The sequence below is a fragment of the Pempheris klunzingeri genome, chromosome 19 (assembly GCF_042242105.1).
Source record: "Pempheris klunzingeri isolate RE-2024b chromosome 19, fPemKlu1.hap1, whole genome shotgun sequence".
NCBI classification, from domain to species: domain Eukaryota; kingdom Metazoa; phylum Chordata; class Actinopteri; order Acropomatiformes; family Pempheridae; genus Pempheris; species Pempheris klunzingeri.
The window spans coordinates 14,694,536-14,706,814 of NC_092030.1; the positions used below are offsets into that span (position 1 = coordinate 14,694,536).

A 12,279-nucleotide genomic window follows, 5' to 3' on the forward strand; every position below is an offset into this window, starting at 1 on the left:
GAGTATTAATCTTGCCTCTAACACTGGCATGTTATTACAATAAACCATATTGGCCTTGACTATGTGCTGTACCCAGCTGTCCAGCAGCAGTCTCTTCAGTGTGTGCCAAGAAGGAAAGAGGAGGAAGACATGCACTAACAAAGGTCTGTCCTTGCAACCATCTCTTCCAGCATCTTTCCTCTGAGACAGTTCTGCCCCATTAACTCCAAGACCAGCGAATGCATCGCCAGCTTTTGCTCAACATTGCCTCATGTTTTTCATTTGCCCAGCAACCGCCTGTGCTGTGGTGTGTTGCTCACTGCACATCCATGTACAGCTGTATTATGTCTTTATGGACTGCACTACTTGAAAGTAGGCAAGAGAAAAACCTATGTACAAAAAAGAAATACAGTGCCATTAATAGGGTTTAAAAAAATCCCCTTTTCAAAAACATGTTTAAAGCCAGTTGTAATCGAGGCTTTTGTGCAGCTTGAATAACTTGAAGCGCTTCCATTAAGATCAGTGCTCCCAAGAAAACCGGGTGAGTCATTTGATTCTGTACTTTTCGCCTCCTTTCCTTACTAATGAATCCTGCAGAGAGACCTGGGCTTGCAAGCATCCTCACTTGTTATTATCCACATACCAGCCGACTGCGGTTTCATGGAACATCTCTGTAGCCGATTACTCCCTGTTGGTATTATCTATCATGCAGGGACAGGTATAGTGACAACATCATGATGTTCACGTTTTGTATTTTTTCATGATTCATAATTTGCAGCTGTGAGAAAAATCCTGATGGAAGTCCTGGTTCACCCACAGCTTTAGTGTCATGACACAATGTAACGTATTAAACTGGTAACGAACTGGCATACAGCATGTTTAAATAATAATGCCCCTTCTCTGTGATCTATTATAACGCAGATCGATGCAATCCAAACCTTAATGTTCACCAATGCATTGACTAATCCCTCATGCTGTTTAGATTTCGCATGTGGCAACATTACAGTAGGCCACAGAGGGTAGGGACACATATCCTCAACCAATGGTTCCAACCAGCGATGGAACGCTGTTTTCTAGCTGTGCAATTGTGGCGTTGGGAGAACAAAATGGCAAATTTGTAGCATTCAAGAGGGAGAGACTGAAGACAGACTGCACATTTCTTGGTGGTCAACCATGGCACACTGCAGAAGGCTGAGCTGGAAAACACTGTGTCAAGCACTTAGCATCGATACTGACTGACTTCCTTAAGAAGAAACTTCATGATGAAGTTAGCCAACCTCCTGAAGTAGTTTGGAGATTTAAATGTTACCTGATGGCAAATTAAGGCAAATTAAGGTATCATGTGTCCACAATGTCCAGGAGGCTGCGAGCAGCATCAACTAAACCCATGTGACAGACGTGAAATGTAAATGTTATCTCTCCTTTGAAGCTAATGTCATTTAAATAATGCCACTCAAGCCATCTTGTTCTAGTGCATGTGTCTAAATGTCACTCCAGGCAGCAGAGACCTTTAAATCCAAAGTGGGGCTATTTTAGTGCCGAATTAACCTTTGGGATCACTGCTGTACAATCAATAGAATTAATACTACGTTTCTGCGCGACTCTGCGGCAGCAGCAGCCACAGGGAACCATGGATCTGTCAGAACCAACCAACCTAACTTTAACCAGCTGTCTGCCAGACTAGTCAAACCACAACTCCACCGTACCCACATACAACCTCTGAATGATCCACTCAGCTGCACTGTATAACTTTTTCCTTCATTACTATGAACATGGGTGGTGAATGTTGTTTATTTGGAGTCAGTCCCACATCAGATTGGATTTTGGAGCGAATTACGAAAATTCGATTTTACAAAAATACGAATTTGTAAAAAAAAAAAAAAAGCACATGTAGAATGAGGCCTTGTGCATTTGCAGCCTTTCTGTAAATACGTCACTGACTTTTAAAAATACTTTTACATTTTCATCATGTTGGGAAAAACCCTGACCGGATGATACTGCATACAATATATGCAGTGTTGATGGAAAATAAGAACAGAAAGGTACTGTTCATTATTACTGTGATAGACTCCAGTGGGGGGGGGGGGAGAGCATGCAAACCAAATATTCACTGCTGTGTTGACTAACATTTCCCACAACAGTATCTGATCATCACATCAAGCGCCTACATCAGAGTATTTGACAGCTTGGTGTGTATTTCTGACAGCCCTTTCTCAGAGTGTAAAATATATGTTGCAACGAGCAGGTTGAATTTCTTTTATCTTAAAATTAGAAAATAATCCGTAAAATACAACAGTTGTCAGTTCCACAGATTGCAGCCTTGTACAGGCTGTTATCCAGTGGGAGATGTCCCATATGGAGAGAAATGATGAAGACTTCACTTCCTCTTCCTCTTCTTCAGGGCCTTCCACTCTCCCTCCTGAGTGGCCAACCCCCCAAAGAGTTCCCTCACTTTCCTCTTTCTCTCTGCATCTCTGCAACACAGACCGTGTAAGACGTTAGAGGCTTTTATCAACAGAAACATTTCATAGAGACATTTTAGTTTCACGTGGACGCTTGTATGTTCTCCTCACCTGTTCATGACCTCGCTGAGCTTCTCTCTGGCCAGGAAGCGCGAGTCCTTCCTGATCTCCCTCAGAGCGCCCTTGAACTCCTTCTTGTACTTGTGCTTCAATCGCTCCTTCTCTCTCTCCTCTCTTGTGCTGCCGCGCTTCTTTCCATAGTCCAGCCTGACAAGTATCGAAGAAGCAAATGAGATACTTGAAACAGTTGCTCTCACAGCGAATTTGAATTCTTTATTTCCGCTTCTTGAGGACGCTGTTTATTTAAGCGTAGTTAAAAACAGGCAGCTGTATTAACTGGATTACCACTTACACTTCAACAATCTTGGGTGTGAGCAGCTTCAGTGGAACTGGCTTCTTCTTGTCTAAAACCAATGGACTCTGAGTGACAACAGCGCTGCTGATGGTCTCCAGGATCTGACTGTGAAGCTCCTGCAGCAAAACAACAAACACTAGAATTAAAGAGAGACGGAACATAGGATACTTTGAGAGGGAAATAATAAAATAGAGACGTCACTGTATCAAACCCTCATTGGCACCAACCTGTAAAAGCTCTGGTAACGTTTGGGCAGAAAGATGCTTGGAAAGCAGCGTTCTGATTGGCTGGAAGATGACCGCGAAGGACATGAGGTCTTTGTAGAGCAGGCAGCACCGCTTCACCAGGTCCAGGCAAGTGGACAGACACGTCAACCTGCGGAGAGACGCGTAAACATCGGTTGTATAGTTTTATAGTGTCTCATTGGTAGGAGTCTCGGCTGACGTCAACAATAGAACCGTCACACCCACAGCACGCACTCCACCTGGTTATCTACAAGTGTTCCTCGCTGTTACTCCACAAGTTCTTGCGTACGAATACATGTGCTGATCTTTCTGCATTTAGACTCTGCCTTTCCCAACCCACAGGCTGTGTCGCCGTGGCAGTAATTACCACGGCTACTAGACTGTTCGCGCGCGCAGCTGCCGATGTGTGTCATTGTGATGCCTGAAGGAGTGCAGAAATTAGAATATGACCGGGTACACAGGTGTGAGGAGACACATACAGCACTGTGTTCACTGCAGTGTGGACAGGATCAGATCCCCAGACATTTTAATGATCTACTGAGTAGACATTCAGGGTAACAGCAAGCCTCAGTCTCAGTCATTGTGAATTAAAATACGATGTAAATGCTGCTTGTGTATGATATTGGTTAATGATTACAGACAAAAAATCCATTTCAATTTCTAATCTTTATAACCGATATTAGATACATAAATGTTTAAAGTAAGGATTTACTCTGTGACTTGTAAGTTTACTTACTTTTATTTGACAAATATAGCCAGTAAATTAAATCTCATGAATTTATAATTCAAAGAAAACCATGTTTGACTGGTTTATGGAATGCTACGAGTATTCATTTTAGTTGACTCCAAATAAAGCCGTACATTCTCACAAACTCTGCACAATTGTGGTCCGCTGAAGCCTGTTTGCAGGCTTTGCTGTGTGCCCACACACCAGCTGCTGTGTGAAGCCACGCTGGCGACTCATCACAGTCACACAAGTGGATGTATCAGCTCTGAGCTATAGCGTCAGAACAGGTAAACACAGCACAATGGCTTATCTTAGGCTTTCAAATGCGTACAGTACTTTTTTCACCTCTATAAAAAGGTACTTCATCGGTCTCACCTCGTCTTTTCCTTTCTTGCCCTTTCATTCTTGTTGGTCTAATTCTGTTCCAAACTGAACATGAGAGGCTGCGTGAAGACCAAAGGTTTTCTCACACTTTATGTCCCTCTCTCTCTTCCGACTGGGCCTATAATTGTCTCCAGGCAAGTGTTCAGATCTGTTATTACATGGTATTGTTACAGTGTGAATTCTGAATGGCAAATTAAGGCATTCTGATATCTGTTGTTTCTGAATGCCACGTCTCCGGGGGGGTCAGCTGTGTACGCAGACGGGTATACATAATACATCAGGGGACACCTTTTGACATCATTTTGGAACAGTGAACTCAAAGCAGCAATTTACTATAGACGTTGCAATATGGCCTAAGGACTAAATCTACAGTTCAACTGCAGTTAATAAAACTAAATAATGCTAATAATAATGATAATGTTGAGATAAAACATGTTAATTAGTGAACAGAGGCAGGCTGTTCCCTGCTATTAAATTTTGCTGACTTTAAACTGACTGAGATCAAAAATAAGTCTATGGTTTAGAGGTTTCACCAGCTTCTTTCCCTCCAGGTGTACTCCCCTCTCCTCCTACCTATAGTGGTCCCTGTCGAGGTCATTTTTCAGTTCCAGGTGTTGGGTAGCAGACAACGGAAGGCTTTTCTTGCTCCAGCTCTTACAGGAGTCAGAGTCTGACAGCACCAGCAGATCGCTGCACTTCCCCGACGGCCTGAAGGGTGTCACCACAGTGTATCCTGCAACACAAAGTCCAAGTCTGACGGCACGGTTTCCCCTTGCGAATGCTGGCAGCAAAACATGCATCGTGGACTGTGTGGTGAAAGGTGAGGGCGCTGCTACCTAAAGACGTCTTGTCCTGCACGGCCAGGTGTAGCGTTCCAGTCAGGAAGTTGATGAGCTCGGGCAGGAAGCGCTTTGAAAGAGAGATGTACTCTACTGCCAGAGAGCACAGCGCTAAACCTGACGTCACCTCCTGTAATGATCTCACTGGACACTAAGGATGCATGACAAATCATGGACACAAACACACGGAAGTATGATTATGGCGGTAGGCCTAAAATAACATCCACTTCTCCAGTAACATTGATTTTGAGGTATTTAACATGACATGCCATATAAACAGTGTTTTAGCTGCAGCTCTGGAGAGAAAACGCCAGTGTAACTTTACCACAGCTGTTGTATAAATATGTGATGAATCACAGAGAATGTTTGAGGCATGTATTCAGAGACCCTCTTCTTATCCAGAGAAAATGTACAATAAAAGTTGACTAACAAGAAGATGAGGGCTGGATTCAAACAGAATGCGAAATGGTGAAGCCCCATTAGAAGTCACAATGATGAAATAACACAGAAAGAGAAACACAGAGGCAGGTTGGCAATAACAGTCAAAACGGGACACCAGCTCTAACAACACAGATAGCGACAGTACCTTGGTGAGAGCCTGGCTGATGTAAAGCAGCGCTGGAGTCGTAACTGGGTGTCTGAAGTCTGAGGTAGGAAACAGCAGGGCTGTCACCTTCAGATAGATGAGCTTGAAACGCAAAAACAAACATACTGTTCTTGTATTTATCGCCCACAGAAGAAAGAATGGGCAACAAGTATTCTCATTTGATACCAACAGCAAGCGTATAACTTCCACTGGAAGTGGGGCGGACAAAGCTTGTTTTACAGGTAAGAACAAGTACAAACAAAAGAAAGCAATTCATCTGTACAGCGGCTGTTCTCCTAAAATGATTCCAGAAATCAAACATCAACCAAAGATAAGTCACTATTTGTAGCAAAGATATAAACACAGCATTCTGTTGTTAAATCTACTATTTAGAGTAGATTGTGTTTATGGTATTTACAGCAAGTCATCCGTACCATGTCCAGTGTTGGGAAAGCAACGTGCCCTTTGACCTCAAGCACCTCGTCCATGCTGTGTCCGGCGTCTCCGAGGATGCCCTGCATGGCCTTGCAGGCTGCTTCCGGAAACATCTGACACAAGGCGTACAGCTCACTGCGGAAAGAAACAAGAAAGAACAGCGCAGGGGTGAGCAAACACTTTTAGTTCCAGGGACTGAATGTTTGAGTCAGGAGGTAAACTTGAGGAAGAAAGGCACTTTTTGAACTCACGGTACAAGCTTATCTATGGTGGTGAGTTCGGGTGGACTGCGGGTGGCCACTTCTCCAATGTACTCCAACAGAAAGCCAAACAGTTTCTGATGAGAAGAACAGATAACACTGTAAATTCATGGCAGCCTTCAGCCTACAGAGACAGAAGTGCTCCACTAATTCACAGAGATAAACAGCCCTCTCCATGTTGTACCTGCAGCTTGAGCTTATTGCCTACAGCCAAACTAGGATGGTTGCATTTCTGAGTCCTGACCACAATGAGGCGCTGGTTGTCAGGGGTGTGGCCATTGAGCAAATCTTTCAGGTCACTGTAGCTCTCTGGGGCTATGGGGGTGGGGGGGGCACAGAATATAAGTAAAACATATAAGTAAAACACAATAAAAGCACTTTTCATTTTTACAATAAGCATCCGATTCAGATTAAAGTCTGATTTTAATGTCATGGGTCCTGAGTGTAGTTGCCCACATTTGTTTCTGTGTGTGGTTACCAGTAAATGTGTACGGGAGCTCTGCTTTAGCCGCCTCCTGCTGGGCCTTCACCTCCTCTTTGCTCAGACTCTTGTTCGGTTTGGCACTGTCCTCTTCATCCTCCTGTTTTCTCTCCTCATCCTCGCTTTCTTGCTCAGACTCCAGGTCCGAGTGTCCATCTTCTTCCTCTTCACTGCTGCCCTCCAGCTCCTCCTCTTCTTCTTCTTCTTCTTCTCCTTCTTCGTTCCCATCTCCTTCCTCTGCCTCTGATTCTTCCTCCGCACCGCTCTCTCCCTCTTCTTCATCCTCAGCCTCCTCCTCCTCCCCAGACTCCTCTCCAATGTTCCATTTTCCATCCTGGACATGCAAAAGAAATGTGAATTAGCATAGACATCAACTAAAATAACCTGATTCTTTAACATATAAACCCTTCTTCTCTTACCTGATAAGCCAGGGTCTTCTTGTCATCTTTCTCCAGGATGAAGCCATCATTGAGGTCATCAGCAGACATGTGGACCTGATTCGGTTTACTGTCCCCGACTTCATCTCCCATCATCCTCCTCATACGGTCAGCCTGGAGAAAGCAGAGAGAGCAATCTGAAAATCCGCTGTCGCGCAGAGCATTAAGATATGGTAAAACAAACATTTGATGAGGTGAGCACAAGAAGCTGTTTGCCTTGAGGTAAGAAAGAAAAAAAGAAAAAGAAAAGTCCAATAGCTACCTCTAGTTTCTGCAGCTTCTCCCTCGCCTCCCGGGCGAGCTCCTCGGGGGATTTCAGCTTCTCCGAGGGCTGAGCCTTCATCTCGAAACCGAGCTCTCTGACCATCATGTCATACTCTTCCAGCTGGAATGCAAAGGGGGGGGGGGGCAACGAGATATCAGGCTCTGCTGCTGACGAACGAAAGCACACGGTGGAGGAACAACTTTTTATTGACTGATCGCTGCGAGCCTACCTTGGGCTTTTCCTCCGGTTTGTCGGCACACTCAGCTTTGGGCGTCTTTTTCACCATCAGAGCCTGGATGCTCTTCCAGTCTTGATCCAGCTTCTCCGTCAGCTCCTGTGCCTCCTCTTTCTGCACCTGCCGTTCTCGCTAAAAAAAGTCAAAACATTTCAGCAAACTCGTCTGTACTTTTCAGATTCCCCAGCGTGTCTGACTGGTAATACAGTAATTAATAATAATTTCCATATTAAGATGGGCATTGGTTATCTTAGCTAAGGTTATTCAAACAGAAATAAATAGTGCGGCGGATTTGATGCTCTTGTGAGATTTCACAGCCGCAGGACATTGTAAGTGGGACCAACTCAAAATAAACTGCAAGGGCTATGCTCATATAATGGAGGAACATGTCAAAACAGGGTGAAAAAGGATCAGATTACAGGATTACAGGATGACGTTACTGGCTCACCCTCTCCTGCTTGGACTTCTGAATGAGCTCCTCAATGAGCTCCTGTCTGGACTTGGCCCTCTGACTTCCGTCATCCTCCTGCTGATCCCCTGAGGATTTCTTTCTGAGGAGGCCCCCTCCTCCACCGAAATGGGAGGCAGTCAGCTCGGCTAGGTGAGAAGGAGAAACGGTGTCACTATGACATCAATGATAGGACTTAGGGCTGGGAATGATAAACCCTTGCCTCAATAGCCATCACGTCCATGGGCTTAGCATTTTGATAATGTCAAGTTTGTAAACTCTATCATGTATTTATTATTCCTCCCTCCTTTTGCTTTGTTGTTTTCTTGTAATTATTAATTACTGAGACAGACATGCATGAAATTGAACTAAGGAGTACACAAAACAGAACAACTGATACTGAACACTCTTGCTAATTTAATTATTCATAAAGATAAGATCAGACATCGACAATAAAGGAGGAAAAAAACTGATTGGATTAACATGTTTAGATTTTCGTTCATTTAGAGTTTGGACACAAGCGACACTCACCTGACAGAAGACCTTTCTCTTCCGATTCATCATCACTGTTCCCAGTGTCATTGAATTTCTCAATCTCAGCCAGAGACTGGCCATAATGAGTCAGCTCCTCCTCCTCGTTCAGGTTGTACACATCCTTCTTATCATGGGCACGCTGGAGGATGAAGCAGAGTTTGGCGATTACAGCGTACATTGTGGGATTTGTTGTTTACAGAGCAACACGAGCAACTTAACGTCTCAGAAATAAACATCTGGACACATTAGCTCTTCTTATTTTGAGAGGTCGTTACTTTCAATGTGCGGTGTGTCCGTACAGGCAATATAGATCATTACATCACTGACCTGTCTCTCCATCGTGAACCTTTGAAGGATTTTGTCTTCTGGTGCCATCTTGGTGTCATATTCACCAAAGCGTCTGTCAATTAGCTTGTTGGACTTGTTCTTCAGTTTGTATTCCTTCAGGAGGGTTTCTTTTCTCTACAGGTCGATAAATAAATAAATACATTTTTAAGAATTGTATATGATTTCTCACACACACAAATTCAAAGCTGCTTCATTGATGAATCAGTCTGATTAGCAGGAAAACCTCACATGTACAAATATGTATAAAATCACAAATTAGAAGTGAAATTTAACCAAGTGTCCAGATTCTACTTTTAGCCTCACTTGTGCTTAGTTTTGGTCATGGTTCTCTCTGTCCTTACAGAGCTCTCAGTCTCTCCTGCAGAAAATCCCTCCCCCAGCATGACACTGTGAGCACCAGGCTTCACAGCACAGATAGTGTTAATGATGGATGATGAGCTGTGACCAACGGCTAGTGCTACAGTAGAAGAGTTTTTCATTTTTTATGTTTCATCTTTTCTTTTTGTGTTATTCAGAGTCGGACATCCTTCATTTTATTTTTATATAGACATTTTCCACTTCTATGGCTTCCACTCAGCTGTAGTATATCTTTACTACATATCTTAAATAAGGGTGCGTCAGAGTGTCTTCAGTCAGCTGCTGCTACTATTGCACCCTGTCGCTTTAATTTTTGTACAATTAAACCAATAATGAAGTTTTGGAAATATAATTCAGTGGAGTTAATTAGGATCCAGATGGCTCATCGAGAAACTCAGACTATCCAGAAATACCAGAGATGATGGTTCGCACAGTATTTTGTACATAAGCAGGTTGCAGCGCTGATGACTCCAGAATATCTCAACACAACAAATCAAGGATTATTCATCAAACCGAAAACGTGCTTCTCAGATTTTACTTTAAGCAATTTAAGTAAACTAAATAAATCAATGATTAAAGTCGATTTCGCAGCATTCACTTATATATTTATATTTTACTTTGTGTTTGAAGTTTATTCTTATTCTTTTGGAGCAGTGTGTAACAAAAAGCAATTTCCCCCTGGGGATTATTAAAGTAATTCTGATTCTGATTCTGATTCTGATCACTGCATAAAACCTTTGCTATACGAAGAACACCTACGTCAACAGTCAACAGTGACAGCTTATCAGAATCAGGGAGTTTTATTACTACTATTGAATATCCATATTTAAGGAATTTGTTTTGGCAGAGATGGTAAGTTTATTCATGAGACAGGGTGGATATTCTTGCTATCTATTTAATTCTGTTCCACGGGGCAGACCGACATCACTGGTAAATACATAAAATCTACAACTATGAATTAACTACATTGTATAATACTATACAGTATAAAACTGTTCAGTAAAAACAAATAACAAGACCTTCTAAGAGAACATAAAGTAGTCCATCAAGCAAAATAAAAGCTAATTAAAATGAGGGTTTATATTCAGTCACTTTTGGACGAGATGTTTGTCCATTTAAAGATCTTGTAAACTGAAGGCAGCAGAATTGTTCTTCCTGTGTTGATGCATGCAGAGTAGCATGAGATTTTCTCTCACCTTATTAATGGCTTTGGACCGAGACACACCAGGCAGACCCACGTCGTGCTTGGTTTTTCTCCCCAGAACATCAAATTTCTTTCTGTTGATCTTCACCTCAAAAGGGTTGTTTTTGATCTCAGAGGTGGTTTTGGTTTTGCGGACCTTGTCAGCAAGGCTCCTCTTCTTCGGCGCCTTCCCCATCTGAGACAGAGAGGTGGACTGATGAGGACACGTCGCTGACATTACAGACTCTTGTAACTGTCAGTGAACACACCACGATTAAAAAAGATACGCTGGATAAGGTGACAACAACAGGCAACAACTGGAGCTACTTTATAGCTAACTAGCTTCACTAGCCGACAACAGTTTGTAAACAAGCTAACATTGTCACTCAGAGACGAAGTTTACCTTTTAGCCGTGTTCTCGAGTCGAGTTGTTAAATCCAGGCGGAAGAAAACATGAGGCACTATCGCTCTGTCCACGCCGAATTCAATATATAACACCTTTTCTTTTACTATCCACGTTGATTCACACAGTTTCCATCACCAACGTGCACAAGTCTGAGGTCAAAGTTCAAAACCAAGAAAAGAGCTACTTCCGGTGTGAGGTTCCCTACAGCGCCACTAGCGTTGGAAATGGGAAGTTCACTATTTTAACCAGAAAACGGAGTGTGATATGAAGCAGCCTACAGCAAAGAGCTCATTTTAATGTAGTAAATAACAAATAAAAAATTGTCATAATGTTTTATCATAGTATCTAAAAAACTAGACATATGGAAGCCAGACATGCGTAAGTCATCTCCTGGCGACACATAGTATACAGAGTCATTTCTCTGAGTGGGTCCATCAGTTTGGACCAGACTGACGCACGATGTTATGTCATCTCTATTAAAAGATTCTAATCAGAATGGTTTTTATTTGTGTCTTCATACATATGCTTTTCTTTACATGTAAGGACATTGTTGGAAGGACTTTTTTTTTTGGTCCGCTGGCCAGGTAGATCTGTTCTCCATGCACATTACATGCATATTATCCATAGATAAAAATCCATATTGTAAATAGAATAATTTTCATATAATATAATCGTTTTTAAAACACAAATCCTACCATACTGACCCCAGCTCATTCGGCACACACACACACACTCCACTCACAATTACATGTGTATGATTAAAACATAGTGATGACCCATAAGTTATCTCAGTTGAAATAAGTCATTGCATTAAATGCATGGGAAATAAAACCTGATCATTCATGTTGACCAGACAGGCAGGAAGAGGGAAAATGGAAGAGTGAATTGGTCTACATGATCACAAAGCCATGTTTTATTTATGATAACATACTGTATGTAATTCCACAAGGTCATGGTCATTTCAGAAATGTGGAATTTAGGAAAAACTGCTTTTAATGCCGGCATACTTAACACTTATGGCGTTACTATATGGGTACAAGACAGTTAGCAATGATAGAAATGCTGTTAGACCTCAAAAGCAGCGTGTATGGTTTGGTAGAAGCATATTTTGAGCTTTGGTGTTGGACTGGCATGGGGCAGGTTTTGTCACACAGCAACCTTTTAGAAGCCTGAAGAACGTCGGTTTTGACAGGAAACACCCACAGATAGCATGGAAATACTTTGGGACATACAGCATGTGTCTGTTGCATTAG

The 12,279-nt window shown here is 42.5% G+C and overlaps 1 protein-coding gene across 2 annotated transcripts; it reads right to left on the reverse strand.

Moving 5' to 3' along the window:
* Positions 1-1,779: 1,779 nt before the first annotated feature.
* Positions 1,780-11,125, reverse strand: nop14 (NOP14 nucleolar protein homolog (yeast)). Of its 2 annotated transcripts, none has more exons than XM_070851030.1 (19): positions 11,024-11,125; positions 10,634-10,834; positions 9,060-9,194; positions 8,730-8,871; positions 8,199-8,347; positions 7,745-7,882; positions 7,513-7,635; positions 7,233-7,364; positions 6,811-7,147; positions 6,517-6,647; positions 6,324-6,409; positions 6,072-6,207; positions 5,638-5,739; positions 5,049-5,202; positions 4,786-4,945; positions 3,084-3,231; positions 2,854-2,972; positions 2,553-2,708; positions 1,780-2,453 (listed from the first exon to the last, which is right to left on the reverse strand). In XM_070851030.1, exons 2-19 carry the CDS (start codon positions 10,814-10,816, stop codon positions 2,357-2,359), a joined length of 2,628 nt encoding a protein of 875 aa, XP_070707131.1. In that variant the 5' UTR covers positions 10,817-10,834; positions 11,024-11,125; the 3' UTR covers positions 1,780-2,356. The 2 variants fall into 2 exon arrangements, with proteins under 2 accessions (XP_070707131.1, XP_070707130.1); XM_070851029.1 differs by having other exon boundaries at positions 1,781-2,453; positions 10,634-10,816; positions 11,024-11,112.
* Between the last annotated feature and the right edge of the window lie 1,154 nt (positions 11,126-12,279).